The sequence below is a fragment of the Juglans regia genome, chromosome 2 (genome assembly GCF_001411555.2).
Source record: "Juglans regia cultivar Chandler chromosome 2, Walnut 2.0, whole genome shotgun sequence".
NCBI classification, from domain to species: Eukaryota; Viridiplantae; Streptophyta; class Magnoliopsida; order Fagales; family Juglandaceae; genus Juglans; species Juglans regia.
Window position 1 is genome coordinate 4,347,138 of NC_049902.1, and position 19,992 is coordinate 4,367,129.

Sequence of the window (19,992 nt, forward strand, 5' to 3'; positions counted from 1 at the left end):
AAGCATCACTCTTTCATTTTATAATGGTTATTGATTTTCTGTCACTCTTTCGTTCTTACCTCTTAGGCCCATTTGGATTGGTCACGTCTCATTTCATTTTAATATTTAAATAGTATAAATATAAATATTTTTTAATTTTAAATTTTCAATATTTTTTTTAATCATTACTTAATCATTATAATTTTCTTAAACTTTCAATTAAAATACAAAAAATAATTTAACTTTTTCAAATCTTAAAATAAAAATCATATTAAAAAATTATATTCTTACAATATTTTAATTTTATAATATTTTTATTTAACTTTTTCTCTTTTTTATCAAAATCTCATAAAATATATTAATTCAAATCATTTCACTACTATTTACAAATTTCTCGTCACATCTCATCTCAACATCCAATGCCCAATAAACCATTGTAGTTTTGGTTGACACCATAATACATGAATACCAGTGTACTTCTTTTCAAGGCCACTAAAACCTTTTCATGACCATTTTGCCGAACCATTAATATATCTACATACGCAGTTTATATTATCACTTTATAACATTAAAAGAAATCTCGTATAGGTTGTAAAGTTTTTCTCAAATACTCGTTAAAACTCAAATTGAATTAAAACTCCATATTAAGATATAGATTTAAACTAATTGATCAGTCATGTTCACTCAGTCAAGCCTCAAGTGAACTCTCTAGTTAATCCTCACTCGATCATAGGCCGTCCGAGCCAATCTCGAGTTGGTACTCGCTAGACTAATGATCGAGAGATCTTCAAGCGAAGTCTTTAGATTGGTCCTTAATTTTCTTTCCGAGCTTCTCCCCTTTTCAAGTCATTCTTGTCCTCTAAGCACTTTTATGTTTTTGATGGTCATGCACTTTGCATCAAGGCCGCATGCACACTACAAGGAAAAAGGCTTTTACCGGCATTTTTTTATGTGTCGCAAATGAAATCGATGCAACTAGCCACTTTTTTCGACAGTTCAAATTTCGTCGTTCACAAATAGCGCCAAGTAACTTCTAAAGCGCGAGTTAACAGTAATTTTCTTTTTCTAGCGATATTTCTCTTTATTACGGCGACTTTTATGTCGCAAGTAATTGTTCTTTATCGTGTCGGCTATTTCCTTCGATAAAGAGGATTAATTACGGAGATTTTTTATAAAACACCGCTAAAAACCTTAAAGTAATATTTTTTTTTTTAGAAAAATTCTATACACTACACCACCATCTCACTTTTATCCTATTATATATTATGTGATGTATTTATTATCATTGGATGATAAAGAATCATCTAATAAATAATCATTCAATAATGATAAATATAGTAGGATGAATGTAGAATGGTGGTGTGGTGTATATAACATTACTATTTTCCCTTCCCAAATCGAAGACGCCTTTTAGCAATTCAGTGTTGTGTGATTTTTTCCCTGAATCCTAAGGTAGGAGTAAGAAAATCTCGAGCCCTATCTCCTTCCATTGTCTTCAAATCGAACACCGCTGGCTCTAGTATGTGTTTTTTTTATAGTTATTTTTTATAGAAATTTTTTTAATACTTTTAAATATTTTAAAAAAATAAAATAAATTTATAATATTATTAAAAAACACTTCTTTAATCATGAAGTAAAACAAAATTATTAAAAAATACTTTTTCAATCACGAAGTAAAAAATACTCCATAATTAAAAAAGTATTTTTTAATAATATTATAAATTTTTATCTTTTTTAAATATTTAAAATTGTTAAAAAAATTTATATAAAAATAATTATAAAAAAATACATTAAATAACATATGATAGAGCCAACAATACCTCTCAACGATAGTCACTAACAGTAACTTTATCATTTTCCTTTCTCTAATATTATTATTAGTATTGTAGAAAAGATGAGATCATGACAGCTTCATGATTACAATTTAAAACTTTTAAATGGACATCGTTAAGGTAAAATGTACGTTTACATGCAAAGGACCTGTTACCTAGCGAGCCGGCCAGCATTTATTGTTAGGCATACTGCTAATTAAAAATTAGTTATTTTTTAAATTTTTTTACAGATTTTTTTTAACATACTTAATTATTAAAAAATATATATATTTTTTATTAATAGTTACTTTTTTAATCATTACATAAAATAAAATACATAAACAATAAAATTAAGATTTTATTTCTATTCGTAACTCATTTCAATCTATTTCAATTTATCTCATCTCATCATTATAATTTTTTTAAATTTTTATATAAAATATAATAAATAATTCTATTTTTTTAAATTTTAAAATAATTTTTTAAAATTTTTATATAAAATATAATATATAATTTAATTTTTATTTTATTATTTATAAATCATTTCAATCCACCATCTCGAAATCTAAACCGCAGCTCCTCACAATCTCATAGGTTCAAGCATTTTGCTTACAGGCAATTACAAGTTTTGTATCGGTGGTATCGTGTGCATTACGTAACCATCCACCGTCTTTAATTATTTCATTAAAAAAGAAAACTCTCCATTATTTTTATATAAAATATTTGACAAGACCTAAAAGCAAGATTAAGGTAATTTAAAGATTAGAAGGACGACCAAAAGTCCGTCCAAGTTCTGCTTTATATGCTATCACGCGTGCTATAAATCATGTAATCACGCTTCCAATTATGTATACATGTATATAGAAAAAAAGTTACTTTGCCTTCTCATTTTGACCTATTTGACTGTTGGTCAAATTTTTTTTTTTACTTAATAATTAAGAAAGTATTTAATTTTAAATATATTTATATATTTTTTTTATTTTTTAAAAATATTTAAATATATTAAAAAAATATAAAAAAAAAATAATAGACGATATATCCAACGATAAGAGTGAGACGGCAGAGTAACCCCACTCATATACATACATACATATATATATATATATATTAATATATATATGCGATAGAAACAGTTTTGAAATGTACAATTACATACATTCATTTTAAAAAATTTATCATTAAAAAATAATTTTTTTCCGTATAAAACTTAAACTTACCTACTTTTTATATGCGTGATCCACGAGTTAAAAGCAATTGCCCGAGGCCCCCACACCACTCAACTTACTAATGATATTTATTAAAAAAATAAAAGCCCTTAAATCTTCTAACAACTAATATATATTGATATTATAATTATTTAGAAAATAATATAATTAGAATGCCCCCAAGGAATTAAGAAACTTTCTAGCAAAGATAAAAAAAGACTCTAAAGAAATAAAAACACCTAGAAATACTATTTTTGATTAATTAATTTAAAAAGTAATTAACCTTATAATTAATTAGTTTATATAAGAGAAAAGAGTTTTTAGAGTCATGTATTCAAGAAAATAACCTTAAAACTAAATGAAGATCAACAAAAGCAATTACAATGGTTAGTGTATAAATATTACATAATAAAACAAAAGTAAGAATTTGTTGTATTTACTATTTATGTTCAACATATATATATATATATATAATTGTTTATTACATTATTGTGCCAAAATAAATTATAAGAGCAAAGCTTCTAAAGTTTTTATCTTAGACCTCAATATTGATTGAGCCAGTACTACGTACTACTCCTGCCTAAGACTATATAAATCTTGTAATCTTTATTTTAAATAATCATGTTATCTTTAATCATATTACTGACGTGGCATATTAAATATTTAAATGGCAATCAATTAATATATATATAGACGACAACGGTCCACGTACGTACGTAGTTCATCCACTACGCATGCATTGAACCATGCATAAGAAATGGTCATGTGGGATTTAAAGTTGTTTTTCTCTTACGACATTTTGCCTGCCAATTACAAGCATGACTAGACGTTGTTCCTCATTGCCCAATGTCGGCATACCCATTGATCAAGCCATAAATCACTCCAACGACATCAATACAGAATGTCAACATCCGAAGATCAGTGTCATATCCGGCCGGCATCCCACAATTTACGGGATAATATTTAAAGCTTCATGTCTGACTCGATTATAAGTACAAACCCAAAGGATAAAACATACATCATCATGTGATCATCCAACAAATCTTCTTAATTCTCACTATTCTGAGCATTACCCACATCATCCTGCTTATCAAGCTAGTGATTGTTGTTCAGTCGTCGTAGGATTTTGCTCGACTAGATCAGAATTATCTTCAACATCCATCAGCAGCATCACAACCTCAAGAAATCCCACATGAAAAAACTCACATTTTTGCCGGGAAACATGGCCGAGACGTGGACATCAATGGGTTCTACCATAGCCAGCTTCATGTTTATGTGGGCGATCATTCGCCAATACTGTCCTTACGAGCTTCGCCGCTTCCTCGAGAGGTATATACACAGATTCATGGGTTACTTCAATCCCTATATTCGGATTTCCTTCCACGAGTTCAGAGGAGATCGGCTCAAGCGTAGCAAAGCTTACTCTACCGTGGAGGCATACCTCAGCGCCAACTCTTCAACGAGCGCTAAAAGACTGAAAGCTGAGATGGGCAGCGACAGCAGCAAGCTGGTGTTGAGTATGGATGAGTACGAGAGAACCACAGATGAGTTTCGTGGTGTTAAGGTTCGGTGGTTGTCCAGCAAAGTTGCGTCGCAAATAGCAAGGTCGACGATTAATAATTTTCCTCAGCCGGAGACGAGGCTGTACAAGCTCACGTTTCATAATAAGTACCGAGAGATAATCACGGAGTCCTACTTGGAGCATGTTTTGAGGAAAGGGAAGGAGATTAGAGTGAAGAATAGGCAGAGGAAGCTCTACACAAATACTGCTCAGAGATATTGGTCCAGCCACAAGCAAACCATGTGGAGTCATATTGTTTTTGAGCATCCAGCAACCTTCGAAACAATGGCGATGGATGTGGTGAAGAAGCAGGAGATTGTTGACGATCTGTTGACTTTCAGCAAGAGCAAGGACTTCTATAAAAAAATTGGGAAGGTGTGGAAGAGGGGTTATCTTCTTTATGGGCCTCCCGGGACAGGGAAGTCGACGATGATTGCAGCGATGGCAAACCTGTTGAACTATGATGTCTATGATCTTGAGCTCACAGCAGTGAGGGACAACATAGAGCTGAGGAAGCTTTTGATCGAGACAACGAGTAAGTCTATCATTGTGATTGAGGACATTGATTGCTCGCTTGATCTTACTGGCCAGAGGAAGAAGAAAGCAAACAAATCTTCAGAAGATGAGAATATTGATGAGAAGTTGAACAAGGAAAGTGCCAAGAAAGAAACCAGGGAAGAAGCAGGCAGCAGTAAAGTCACTCTTTCAGGGCTGTTGAACTTCATTGATGGGCTATGGTCTTCGTGTGCGGGACAGAGGCTGATTGTTTTCACTACTAATTATGTAGAAAAACTGGATCCGGCACTCATAAGAAGGGGAAGAATGGATAGGCATATTGAGCTGTCTTACTGCAGTTTCGAGGGGTTTAAGGTGCTTGCCAAGAATTACCTGGATCTTGATATGCATCCCATGTTTGATGCAATCAAGACGTTGATAGGGGAGACAGAGATCACACCGGCTGATGTTGCAGACAATCTTATGCCAAAATCTTCACTGGATGACGCGGAGAAGTGCCTGTTGAACTTGATACAGATTCTTGAGGAAGCCAAGGAAGAAGCAGCAAAGAAGAAAGACGAAGAGGGGAAAGTGAATGATCCCACCATATAACCTGCTTGATAATTAATTATGACAAATGTCTATTTAGATTTTGTATGAAATACTGCGTTTCGTGGACTAAAAATCTCTACTGCTACGTTTGAGGAATGTGATGTTAGTTTGTTATGAATGTTGTGCTTAATTTCTCTTAATGTAGAGTGTAAGTTTTGTGTATGTCGAGTTTGTCGTGCTTTCGGGTATTGATCGGTAGACGATCAGCTTTATGCCTGGTTTGACTTTTGTAAGGAAACACAGAATATTTTTTAAGGGATTTGTTAAATGTTTGTATCACATTAATTGAATAACAAGGAATTGGGAATGGCATGACAAATCCAAAATGGGAAACAATCCAACTTATCAGGGAAGAAAAAAACATCAACGAAGAAAGATGAAGGTGTGAATGAGAATGATCCAACCACAGAATATGCTGTTCAGCTTCAAGTTCAACAAATAAACTTAAAAGCCATTGTGAATCAGAGATGCAACCTTGTTCTTGGAGATGATTTTCGTCTAAAAGAGTTAAGCAGGCAGGTGCCAAGTTGGTCGGGGTTACCTTTTGCACGGTTAGGAATCTATTCGAAAGCCAAAAGTTGATACACAAACCTGAGAAATTCAAGCAAAAGCAGTAGCACAGGCGGTTTTATATGGGCATCTTCAACACAAATGAATTCATTAAACATTAGTGCAAAAAAAAATTCAAAGACGATGAGAAAACAACAATGAATAAAGATACAAATTAGTTACCTTTCGAGGGAGGATGGTTCCATTACAATAAACACTACAGTTTCTAACCTGATTGCTTTACCAACAGACCCAACCAACCCAAATAATGCTCAGAGGCAGATCATTGTAATGAACACGAGACAGAAACTACAAGGCTCGAACATCTAATAGCCAAATTTTCAGCTACAATATTTTAGCTAATAAGGTTATTGTACATTGATTTGATGAACTATGGAACTTCCAACAATTTCCTGATTCATCTGTCGTAGGTTTCTTTGAATGTAGTAGAAATGCTAAAAAATGACTACCTATTCTACATAACTCTCAGCATCACATTGCTCCCTGCAGCAAATCATGCACCAAGGTAGCACAGCTTAAATTACACCACGGAAGAATTCTGATGGTGAAATCCTCCATGGGCACATCACAAAATTTATAAACTTGACTATCGTACATACCTTCCCTGGGAGGAAACAAACCCCCATGCTTTCCAGCAGAGGGAAGCTTTAGAACTCATCTGTATCTTCATCTTTTACTACCGTGCTTGGACCATCCTCAAAACCGGAACCAGGAGCAAGCTCATTTAGGTCAAGAAAACGCCTTTTCTGTACACACTCATTTTCATCTTGGCCGGGGCTATTTGATTTATCAGGTGGCGGCTTTTGCACTTTCTCTACCGTCTCAGTATAAACTTCGACAGGCTGATCAACTTTCATTTCCTGGTCATTATCGTTGGCATCAGAATCCTGACTCTCCATTGAATAATCCCCATTCTCACTTGCATCGGTGTGTACAGCTGATGTGTTTGACTTCTCAGGCTTTGTAGACTCCGTTTCTGATTCTGAAAGCTCATACTGTCGGTAATTAATACGATTCCTAGTAGCCCTGTTACTGCGTCTTGGACCGGACTGGAGCTCATCAACTGACCTTAGTTTTGTTTCCCTCCTAGTACGGCCTGGCAATTTTCTATATTTTCGGGGCCCATCACTATCCTCGCTGATACTTGCAGAATCATCATCTTCTTCTTCATCTTCTTCCTCTTCCTCCTCTTCAGCATTTTCTTCATCCCAATGATACTCATCATCTCCTTCAGAACTACTTGACAGCTTCCTCCTCTCTTTGCGTTTCTTTAGATATTCTTCATCATAAACAGCTTCCCCAACTATATCGTCATCACTGTCATAGTCTGCTTCGTTATCTGAAACTCCTCCAACAAAATCTTTTGCAAAATACCGTTGAGGTTTCTGTCTCCGCCGATTGCTGCATTTCAATACAGATTACTCGATGCAGGGATGAGAACACACAAAAATAAATTCAGAACCACATAAAAAAAAATAACACACCTTCGATCCAAAGGGTCTGTTTTATGCTCTTCCCGGGAATCATCAAAATCTGGTGATGTGGGAGATGGCGCACTAAAATTGACATGTTGAGAAGAATGTGAAGGGCCGCTCCATTTACCATTTGTAGAAGGTTCAGGTTTCACAACCTCTTCTCTTTTGTTTAGAGGTTCTGGGGATGGCTGTTTTCTTCTGAAACAAAAGTGAGAATGAGAATGCATCAAAAGCTCGTTGCAGTAGCATGCAGATAGCCAAATCAATGTGAGAATGAGAGAGAAAATGGAGGCTGGAAAGGAGAGTAAATCAACACCATATGTCTTGGTAATAAATTACATACTTGGTAATCTTGATAGCTTCATTTATGGACCGGTCATAATCATCTGCAAAGCCATGACAAACAATCAGATTGCACTATATCCATCACGTGAGAAAAGCAACCTAGCTGTAGCACTTCCAAGAAATCACTGCCAACCTCCATAAAGGTATTAGTATGTGAACCGCATATGGTACCCATAAAAGATGATACCACATATGGCTACTGCATTCTGGCTAGAGTCCAATAATTCTGTATTATTAGACACATCGAGCATATGGCTATGTTCATTAAGGATACAATTAAGAAGAGAATGGCCAAGGTTAACAAAAGTTCTGTCTGCTTCATTCTATGCAAGACATCGTGATTTCCCATATCATGATTAGAACGGCAGAAGTCATTAGCAGTTGGAAAATAAACAGAATTAAATAAAAATAAAGTATTGACAGGTTGCTCTCACCAAAGGTATATGTGACAGGTTTTCTATCACGAAGGGAGCGTCCTGGAGCAAGCCCATCAACACTCAAGAAATTATCAAGAAGGAGAGCTTGTCTGTGTTGCTTTTTAAGCAACCTCTCTTTCCTCTACAAAAAACAAATTAAGTTCAGCTTTTCAGTTGGCATCATTTCTTTTCAGCACAGCCAAGTAACTATAAGAATATACTCCTTTTATGAACATAAATCCAGAAGCCAACCCATCAAATTAAAAACGTTCTAATCAACATAAAGCTTAGGCGTACCTTATGATCCTTCTCAATCTCAGGAAGCATGTCTATCTTCAACCTTTTACCTAGAGAAGCTTCTGTTCTATTTTTACTTGAGAAAAGCTTTTCCTGCAATAGATGGACAAATTTCATATGAGCAGCAACAGTGAGAAACTTGGAATACATTTTCTTAAATTTAGCAATTGGAAACAAATTTCAAATGAGAAATGCTTGGGATCCCAATAATGGGTCCCAAGCATTTCTCCCGATAGTTTTTTTTTCCTTAGTGATTAAGTGTTTTTTATTGATGTTGTGAATTTTTTTTTAAAAAGAATTACGAAAGTAAAAAACAAATATGAATTTTTTTTTTTAAAAAAAAAAAAGGCAGTTTGCCTTGTAGGGAGAATCTCTCGGTGGGGATTCTTGGTGGCTGTAGTGCCACCCATTTCAAATTCACCTGAGACATAACAGGGAAATACCATAAAAGAATCATAGCAATCATCAGTACTTGGTAGCAAAATATTTTCCACACCAAAGGTATCATTTGACAAGCTTAAATTCTACTTGACTCCTAATTAAGTATATTGGAAAATATGCACTTCATCTAGTGAAAAGCTAACAGTCTTTTATAGGTAATTGAAGATTTTACTGAAAATGCATGGCCCAAGTACATAGGACATGCAAAGAGGAAACGAAAAGCTAGCATTTATGAAACAATTCCAATAAATGATCTTACATATCACCAAAAAAATCTTTTATAAGCAGTTGGTGTTTTCTTAATGAATGCAAGAGGCATAGCAAAAGTACACAAGTATTATATATGCGGAACACTTATTTTTACTTTGGACAAGTAAACTCAGCTTATTACAAAGCAAAAGAGAAGCTGGAAAACTTAATTAGACATAGGTAAAGAGACAGGAAAATCACGAAAAATCAGCCCATTACAATCTATAGAAGCTACCTAAAGGAAAAAAAGTATTAAAGAAGAACGTTTTAAGCTCCTCCAATGTCTGCTCATGACCCTCCTATATAACCCTCTCCAATTGGTAAAGAGATCTATCCTTCTGGGCATAAACCAAGCTTACAGAGTCAGACTCCAACACCACCCGCTAACTTTGATACCACTCCAGTAAGCCCCATTTAGCCACTAAAACCAACTCAAAGGCCCAATATTTCAGATCTAGTGACTCAAGTAACTCACCAAGTTTTACGACCTTATTAAAAATTTCTATCCTTCATTTTTATAAAGCTTTTTAGAACAAAAGAAACCAAAAAATTCAAATTGGCATAATCCTTAATAAAAATCCTGGGATTTGGAGGGTCAATAAATCAATAAATAAATCAAGTGTATTTTTTGCTTTACGCACACGGACAAAGAAAAGAGAGGGTTTTAAGCTTAGAAAAAGAAATCAGAGACAGAGACTGAGAGAGATGAAGCTTGGAAAAAGAAATCAGACATAGAGACTAAGAGAGATGTCTGGAAGAGTTTGCTTTAGTGCACGCCTTCACAATAAAAGGCTCAGCCTTATGGAATGTGCAAGAATAAAAAAAATAAATAAAAAGGTGTAAGCTTGGAGAAAGAGAGATTGAAAGGGAGGTCTAGAAGAGTGAAGAGAATAGATTATAGGAGTTTAATTTATATGCATATATTCTATTGAATTTAATTTAAGAAATAAATTTGGAGCACTTTTTTCAAAGTCCCATTCACACTCCGACCATATAGTTAATCCTAACACCGGCTCCAACAAACTCCAACTCTGGTTGGAGTAGAGATTGAGCAGGCTCAGAGCGGTGCCTTTTGCAAATCTCTACTACTCTCATTGTCGACAAGATCACCGGTGAACTTCAGATACCCTAGGCCTACCCCCAACTCAAGTATCAATTTTAGTTGTGAGTTGCTTGTGTGGGAATCAAACTCGGGCCTCTCAAGTCTCAACTAGATGGTGTTGCGCTTGGACAATCCATCCAGGCCCTAGGGGGACGCAAAATTTCAGCTCAAATATGCCTTAGTCCCAACCAGCCACATAACTCCTCTTTAGAAAACAAAGTGGTCAGCTTCTAGCCTCTGCTGTAATTCTTTTTCGATCACAAGAAATCCCAGAGACTGCAAACACAACTTGTCTTTTCTCTTCTTTTTTTTTTTTTTTTTTTTGATACGTAAACAATTATATTAATAAGAATAGGCATACCCCAAGTACACAAGATGGTATACAAGAGGTAACACCTATTTAGGAAGAAGAAATGGAAACAAGAAAATCATGAAAACCGAGGCCATTAAAATCTACAGCTTTGGGCATAGAAATAAAGTTCTAACAAAAGTAATCTAAGCTCCTCTAATGAGCACTCCTGGTCTTCGAACGTTTGGTCATTGCGCTCTTGCCATAAGCACCACAGAATACAAATAGGGACCATCTTCCTCACAGCTGTGATTTGTGGCAAACGCAACTCGTCTTATATCCACTTAAACCCCCGACCCTTGTAAGTTGTAACTAGTCCCATCACACGGATCTGGTAAATCGACTTTTCACCTATGGCACGCAGAGCCTAGAAATTGTTTGCACCAAGAGGTTCAAACCTTAGACCTGAGGGGAATACCACCAAGACCATTACCACTTGAGCCAACCTTTAAGGGTTACGCTTATCTACAAGCGACCATTGATTTGTGCCAAAATCAAGAAGTTTCCATAGGTAAATTGAACTTTGGGCTGTATTTTGGCATCCATATCATACACTTCTATACCTTTTCTCTGAATAGGTGATGATAATCCTTCAATAATATCCCCAAAAAGAAAACTCCAATAAAGCCCCAAAAGGCCAGCCACACTTGTCAGCAGCAGAAGTATTTCAGTTTTCTACACTCCATTTGAAGTTCAAATATTAGATTGATGAAAATTTACAGCTTCAAAAACCTCTTCAGAATTAATATAAACTAAAGAGATAGTGTTAATAAAAACTTTTGAGTTCAAGCTTGCATAATACCAGTATAAATTCAAAAGGATAAACTAAATAAGTCAACCTAAAACTCTAGTTAGGTAGTTCCCATGTATACTCCCTGTATACTTGGGTTTTTCCTACTTTTATGAATAAAATACTTTGATTACCAATAAAAAAAAATAAGTCAACCTACCCACATGGTAAAGACAGTGATCTCAAAGTTTAAGGTGCACAGAAACACGAAAGAGGTTCATGTAAAGATGAGCTAAAATTGGTTATCAATTAAAACATGAGTTACAACTATGAAGAGTAATTAAATGACTTGAGTGCACCAACATTATCATTAACATCATTAACACAATTAGGAAGATCTTCATGTGCATTGTGGAACACATTAAACCACCTTAAGAGCAGTTGAAATCCCAACATTCACCTGAAAAGTGACCTATATAGGAGAAACCTAAGACCTGATTATCTGGCTTAAGAAGACGTAGACTTGTAGATGATTTTTCAAAAACAAAAAACCTTTTATGTTACCACAAACACTTCACCATCTTTTCATTGGAAGTTCCAATGTAAATTTTAACCTTGAATCAAGCATCAAATGGCAAGGCCACTAACAGGGAGGTGGTAAACACCATAAATGTTTGACACGCAACATAAGTACAAACACTTGAAATTGCTTTATAATGAAAAAACAATACATAAAAAAAATCTTGAAACCACCATTGATGAACATCATATAGTAGAATGTCCTCTATAAACATGGATGATCCTCCAACCACTAGTGATTTGAATCTCCCTCATTCAAAATGTACTCAAAGCTAAGCTTCAGTTTTCATAACAAATTAGTGTACTAAGAACCACAAAAACAGTCCCCCCCCCCCCCAAAAAAAAAAAAAAGAAAATCCAATTATCAGAAAACAAACATGTAAAATATGGGATCAAAGAGAAGAGTTAGCAACTTACAGAAACATCTTGAAATTCATCAAAATTGGTTGCCACTGTTTCCCACTGGTAAGATGTACTTGGAAGAACCTGGGAACCCTTTGCCTTTGCTTTCTTCACCTCAACTTTCCTTATCTCCCGATACAAACGATGACCAATCATAGGATCATCTTCATACCTGCACCAACCACATGTACCAACTGATTATACTCTGCTACACATAAATGCACAATACGCAAAAGCCTCTCATTCCACTCAAATTAAGATATGCAAGCTATAAACCTTAATGTTTATGGCCTATGAGAAGATTAACTAAATTACCAGTAAGAAATTCCCTGTGAATCACCACCCACACGTTCTTTACGAAATGCCGAAAGTTGAACACCGTGCTTAATGGAGTTGTCAATAAAGTTCCTGATATCTTCTTGCTGCAAAAGAAGCATAGAAGAAACATTCAAAGTAATGACATTTCATTTTTTAAGGAAAGAGCATTTATGGTAACTTTGAACTATTTGCATTATTCATGAACAAATTTAATAATGGCAAGGCTTCATGGAACTAAGAACAGTTTTCCATATAAATCAGTCCAAAAAAATATAAATTAGCCCCTCCTAATAATGCATGAAGGATTTAGACTTGACATAACCCTTTTTTTTTATGATAAGTTAGACTTGACATAACCTTACTACCATCAAATGGAGTGGGGTAGAGTGAAATTAACATCAAGCTAAGTGACACATGCTATCAAGAGCTATGACATATAATATTTATTAACAATGCTACCTCGGGTTTTTCTCTATTTCATGATCAATAAAATTTTTGTTTTTTTTTTTATAAGTAAAATTTTTGTTTATCGATCAAAAAAAACAATGCTACCTCAACACGAATGTCACAGAGTGCTTTCAAGATGACCACACGAACCCCAGGATCAAGCGTTTTATATATTTCAACCTCCACTCTAACAAATAAGAATAGTTTCACACATTAGAAACACACAAAAGTCCATATTCAAAGAAATCAATAGCTACATGGTTACTTACCCATGAGAAGCAATAATCGGTAGATCCCCATCTGCGACCTACAGTTAGATACCAAGGCCAAGTTAATTTTTCACAACCAATAAATTTACATTCAGGCAAAAATAATGCTAATCAACAGTAAAATGAGTAAAATGATCTAGTTACCCAATGCCACCAGTCTCTCAATTTTCTACATAAAACAGTGACCCAAGTGTCACGTGTTAGTGCCATTCGCGTAACAGGAGGGATCGCCTAAAATCAGAGAAGTTTAAAACCAATGAGCAAAGACAACTGCAGTGGCAAGTGACCATAACTAGAAAAATGCAAATCTTCATGCAGCACAGGAACTCACAGGATTGTGCGGCCTCATAATTGCAAGAGGAATGTAACTTCATCAGCAACAGTTTAAAAAAATATTAATCCCAATTTGGGCAGTAAATGGGAGAAATTTTAACATGTGAGGTCTATAAGAATTATGCAACAAAGCAATGCAGAAGGAATAGCTCAGAGTACACAAGTCTTATAGTTGACCAATCCATCACTTCCAACAGAACAAACAAATCATGAAATAATCACTGATACAAGCCTGTCGCAGTAAATTATTAATCTTTATTGTTACAAACTAGACAAGACATAATTATCTTGCATACATTAATCATATTTTACCACTAAGGATAAATCCAAAATTTACACACAATGCCGGCCTACATCAGCTATGTTGACAGTCAAATGATCAAAACCATATTGCATGCATGATGAATAAAACCATGGCTTTACAGAGTAACAAACATCAGGAAATCAAACTTCTATCATGTACATCAATTATTATTTTTTTTAAACGTAAGAAGTAAATTATATTGATATGAATGAAATAGGCATAGCCCATGTACATCAATTATTAAACAAAACAGTTAAAATAATTAATTAATTACAAGAAGATAAAAACTTCCAGCATACTTCGACTGTCACTATAGAGTCTACCAATAAAGTACTGCAATCAATCAGCTTCACTTCTGCATTTCAAGCACAATTTTTTTTTTTTTGATAAGTACATTTCAAGCACAATTATGATTGTAAGATGGTTTGTTTGTCTACTCCTTGATTGGTCATAAACACATTATGGTTTCTTTCTACTTATCAAAAAACAAATTATGGTTTCTTTCTTTCGTTGTCATAAAGGTGGCAAGAGAAGATACTTTCCAAAATTCGATCGCATGAACAAAAAAATTATCTCACAATTAATAAAAAATCAATCACTACTCAAGATGACCCAGGGAGCACTAAAAAAATATAGTCTTCTATTCCTATGTTGCTCTCCCATTCTTAATTAGCACATACTACAAATCAAGTTTGTCACCATACTTATAAAAAAAAAAAAAGTTTGTCACCATAAAATAAACCATCACCATCTTTTTCTAATTGCTGTACAGAAGACTTAGAAGGTATAGGGGATTTTAGATGATCACAAAAAGCAAGCCACCCTTGAATGAATGAGCCTCCAGAAAAATTCATTTGTAGAGTAACTTGCCACCTTTTTTCTCTTTTTCCCCATTTTCAGTCATAAGTTGTATAACAATTGATCCAGAAATTAAGTAAGAATTTTGCAACAACAGCCTCCAAAATAGAAATCCTTAGTTATTTAAAACCTGAGGCCATTTCATCAAAGGTAGAGGAATCAAAACGAGAAACTCCCCTGCAGAAAAAGAAAGTCCATTCCTTCTAAAAATCTTGATTCTCACTTCTTAAGTTCTATGAAGAAATTATAAGCCAAACATTCTTGCAATAGATATTAAACAGGTCATGAAAGTTGGGTCACAGTCAAAACAAGAACTCAATTGTATCAGGTAGTGTCAGTTTTTACAACCTCTTCTACTAAGTCCTACCTTTCTTCAATACCCCTTGAATTCCATGATGGGCATCAGACACTTTATAACACTTTTTTATATTTAAGGTTTGTCCCTAACATATGAACCATACACTTACCTATCAAAAAAACAAACATATGAACCATACACTAAAACCAGTAGTTTTGTGACCTTCTAATAAGAAAAGTATATCAGAGACAAAATATATTGATCTCCCCTTACCCTCCTATAGACTATATTTCTACTCTTACCAAAAAAAGTATCTTTCTTCCAAGGTGCTTAAACCCTTCTCACAAAACTTAAGCACGAGATTTAAACTAAAATTGCATTTCAGAATTGTTTGGCCAACGATCAACTATTCAGGGTATTCGTTTAAGTAACAGGGCATTGCAATGCCACATGCACTTTATTATTAATCAAACAACCAAGAAACCGGAGCAAGAGAATTTTAATATATTTATTAAAAATGTAAGGCACTCATCTTGGGCCTATCCCTTTTGCAAGCAGAACTAGGGCTGAGCAAAAATTCGAAAATTCGAAAATCCGACTCCAAATCCAACTCTACTCCGACTCCGAAAAAACAAAGCCGGAGTTGGATTCCTTTTTAATCTTTCAGTTGGAGTCACCAATCAAAATTTTTCAGTCGGATTCGAAATCAGAGGTGTCGTTGGACCGACTCCGACATTATGTTCCAACTCCAACTTTTCCCTCTAACTCCAACTCCGACTCCGATATTGTACATATATTATAAAAATATGTATTTATCTATATAGTTATCATATATACTAGTATAGTTATAAAGTTATATAACTAGAACTTATATAGTTAAATTCAATAATATATTAGTACGAGCTAATTATTATAAAATAATATACTTATACTATAAAAAAAATAGAATAATAATAATTTAGTATATGTAAACACCATAGTATTACTTTTTTTTATAGGTAAGAGAAAATGTATTGAGACGAATGAATGTTGGCTTGATTTGTGAGACTTGAGCAGTTCTAGCTGGTATTGCAAGAATGTAAAGGTGAGGAAGAACAAAATTGAAATAGTTGCATTGTAGCAGGCATCCACGCTTCTCTGTCCTACAATTCATGGAAATCGAGGGTGCCATGAATGATGCTTGCCACCCAATATTGAGTTATAAGAACTCTTACATGTAACTAAGCAATTCTAATTTCGTGAATAAATATACTTCCAAACTTCGAAAAGGAAAATAAAATATGCTTAGCTCATAGATACTTTTCTCGCTATAGTTCAGAAGTCGACTGGAGTTGCATAAAACTAAAATAGCATCATTGCCACCACAATATATACTACCGCCACACTCAAAGAACGCATAACCAAGGTTTTAACAGTTGAGCATTGCACAATGTACAACCACCATGAAAACACATTAAAAGTGAAGTGCACATTTATTAACAGAAAAGGCTCAAAAGAAGCTTCAGAAAAGTTTAAACTAAAAAAAAAAAAAAAAACTTTATGCACCAAAACCGAGCACCAACCTTCAATAAAGGTATATGTATGTCACTCAAAGTATCATTCGGCGTAATCAAAGCTGTCTCAAACTCCTCGGCAGAGAACTCCACGGAGATATTCAGAAGGGGCCTAAATACCTGCAACAGAAAATGAGCAAAAACACAAAATCACACATAAACCCTAAAGCACAAAAAGACGAATATAAAAAAGACTTTGAACAAAGATCACAGCTTCGGAAGCTCACATGCAAGAAATTAAGTGTGGAAGAAAACTCCCACATCGACCTGATGGTCCAACGCGGCAATTGAGACGGCGGGGGCGGTCCCACCAACGGCGTGATGATCTTGGTACATTGTTCTTTCTGCTGCGGCGACTCATCCTGCCGCTGCTGCTCCTTCTTCTTCGGCTTACTCGCTGGCGCGGGAGCCACCGCGGCCTGTAGCCGAGCCGCGGCGCGAATGGTGCACGCGCGCGACGGACGGTTACTCCTATTAACAAGAGGTGTAGGAGTGGTGACGGCGGCGTCTTGTTGGGCTATCGGGGCATCATTTTGGGAATTGGGCATGTGGGTGTTATTTTCCGGCGACGAAGACCGGTTGTTGGGGATCGGTGAAGGGGAAGGCTCTCTGGACATGGTTATGCGAGAGATCGGAGGGTTCAGAAGAGTCAAGGTGGGATTATACGTAGAGGATGATGGGTTTGCATTGGGAAAAAAGAGAAGGGTTTCTCGTCGTTTTGGACTGCGAAGAAAAAGCAAGAGGAGAAGGTAAAGAAGAGAAAGTGAAAGACAAGGAGATGGAGGACCCAAAGGTCCAAACCATCATTCAAAAATATTAGGTTTTCAGAATGTCTTATCTATGTTTGTGTTTTCTCTCCGCTTATTTAACTGGAAAAAATAGGAAACAGAGGACGAGATAGATAGAGAGAGAGAAGTGGGAAAGGAGAAGAAGAAGAAAGGGTAGAGATTGGGGGGAAAGAGGCTCCGCTCCAGTCCCTGGAATTTGGCAAGAAGGGTTGGATTCTCGTTTTTTAACTTGGGGTAATTCTCTTATCTTAATTTCTATTATGTTGATTTGTACTTTAATTACTAAATTTACTCTATAAATTGGCCATTGTAGCATGTGTCTCCTCCTAATAAGATATAACTATAAGGGGCATGATGACTTGCGTCATCTCAGCTGGATTTTAAATTCAATAGTGGCAACTAAACATGAGAATTGAGCTGATTGTTGTACTTAACATGTTACCTTACGGCCCGAGCTAACGACATCGATGCACCACTTGTATTCGCGTTCCGTTCCCAAAGGCATCCCTCTCTTTCAAGAGATTTTGCGGCATGTCAAGCACAAGTAAAGTTCTCCACTTTACATGGAATTAAACCGCATGAATTACTGCCCCATGAACACTTTAGACAAATTTTAGTCAGAACTTCAAATTTTGGCTATAACGTTAATTTTTAGTTAAGTGAATTTACATTAAATTAACTATTTTAAAATTAAAATAATAATATAATATTAAATATTTTAATAATATTTTTAAAAATATTATAATATTTTAAAAATATACTTTATATATTAATTAATAATTTAATTTTTATTTAAAATTATTATTTTCCAACTACCAAAGCCATAATTTATTCCTCTACTACCTGAGCCAATTTGTTCATAACCTGTCGAGAATTTCTTTATAACGATGTTGGCTAGATGTAAGTTGGTTGCAAATTTGACCATAACGACGTGATTGCAAATAGACCATACAAAACATAAAGTTGATTGCAAATTTCTTGCCTTTAATCACAATACTACCTGAATGTAAATTTTGCAAATAGACCATACAAAACATAAAGTTTGCAAATTATGAAAAATAGAGTTTACTGTTGTGATTAAATACAAAAGATAAATGTCCTCTTTATATAAGTTTTTGTCAAACTTTTTTTTCCTTTTCTTTCCTTTCGTATTTCACACACAATGTTTTACATTGAGAGAATACAAATATATAGAAACTTGCAATTCTATTTTTGGCTATACAAATATCTAGGAAAGATTATATCATACTTGTCTAGGAAAGATCATGTCATACTTGTCAGGGATGTTTCTAGTTTTACGTCTACGTACAGCTATATCTTTCCTCAATTGGCTTCCAACAACTAATCTATATTTACATCTACAGTTGTATATTTCCTAAGTTGGTTTCTAACAGCTCACGCCAACACTCCCTCTCAAGTTGATGCATACAAGTCTTGGGAGGGGTGTCAAATCTTGTTAACGGGTCGTGTTCGAGTCGTGTCAGAGTATATACATTACAGTTAATGGGTCAATACGAACACGACCTGTTAAGGGTTTCGTGTTAAAATTTCAAACACGAACACGACACGGTTTGATAACGGGTTGACACGACACGACCCGTTTTACCTGATTATAAATTTTAAATATAAATAATATCTATAAAAAAAAAAATTAACTACAAATCTAAAATTACAATCCAAACAAATATCCACACACATTGTAACAATATATTAAAATTACATCTCAAATATAATAAACAAAACACACATAGTAAATATATTAATGTTACAATTCCAAATATAATAAAAATTAAAAACACAAATCTAAACAAATCTAGAAGTTGAAGAATGAGGTGGAGCGTCCTCCAAGCCCTTGCCCTTGTTGTTCTCCAACTCCATTACATCTTCAGTTAACTCGTCCAATTTAATTTCTTCTTGTGTTTCTATTAAAAAAGAGATATCAGTAAAGTTTTATATTATTGAAAAATTACAGTCATTTATTCAATAAAATAAAAATAATATTACATTGCTACTCGCCGTATAACCAATCTCTAGTGCAAACTAATGCTTCAACAATATCTGCTTTTAGTGCACTTCCAAATTGATCAATAATACGCCCACCAATACTAAAAGTAGATTCAAAAGCAACTGTAGAAACTGGAACACTCAAAATGTCACGAGCCATACGAGCAAGATCAGGATAACGAAATTCATTTCCTTTCCAAAA

General features: G+C 34.7%; 2 protein-coding genes across 4 annotated transcripts; one reads left to right on the forward strand and one right to left on the reverse strand.

Annotated features, from left to right (window-relative positions):
• Positions 1-3,981: 3,981 nt before the first annotated feature.
• LOC108999217 (AAA-ATPase ASD, mitochondrial-like) lies at positions 3,982-5,927 on the forward strand. Its single transcript, XM_018976043.2, has one exon. The coding sequence runs from the start codon at positions 4,188-4,190 to the stop codon at positions 5,661-5,663; it is 1,476 nt and encodes a 491-aa protein (XP_018831588.1). The 5' UTR covers positions 3,982-4,187; the 3' UTR covers positions 5,664-5,927.
• A 446-nt stretch (positions 5,928-6,373) lies between these two features.
• On the reverse strand, positions 6,374-17,969 carry LOC108999218 (DDT domain-containing protein DDR4-like). Of its 3 annotated transcripts, XM_018976045.2 has the most exons (13): positions 17,226-17,969; positions 17,008-17,118; positions 13,797-13,883; positions 13,653-13,690; positions 13,489-13,570; positions 12,934-13,040; positions 12,634-12,790; positions 8,767-8,859; positions 8,488-8,611; positions 8,052-8,094; positions 7,718-7,906; positions 6,833-7,634; positions 6,376-6,716 (listed from the first exon to the last, which is right to left on the reverse strand). In XM_018976045.2, exons 1-12 carry the CDS (start codon positions 17,613-17,615, stop codon positions 6,881-6,883), a joined length of 2,175 nt encoding a protein of 724 aa, XP_018831590.1. In that variant the 5' UTR covers positions 17,616-17,969; the 3' UTR covers positions 6,376-6,716; positions 6,833-6,880. The 3 variants fall into 3 exon arrangements, with proteins under 3 accessions (XP_018831591.1, XP_018831589.1, XP_018831590.1); XM_018976046.2 differs by having other exon boundaries at positions 6,374-7,634; positions 7,718-7,903; XM_018976044.2 differs by having other exon boundaries at positions 6,374-7,634.
• Between the last annotated feature and the right edge of the window lie 2,023 nt (positions 17,970-19,992).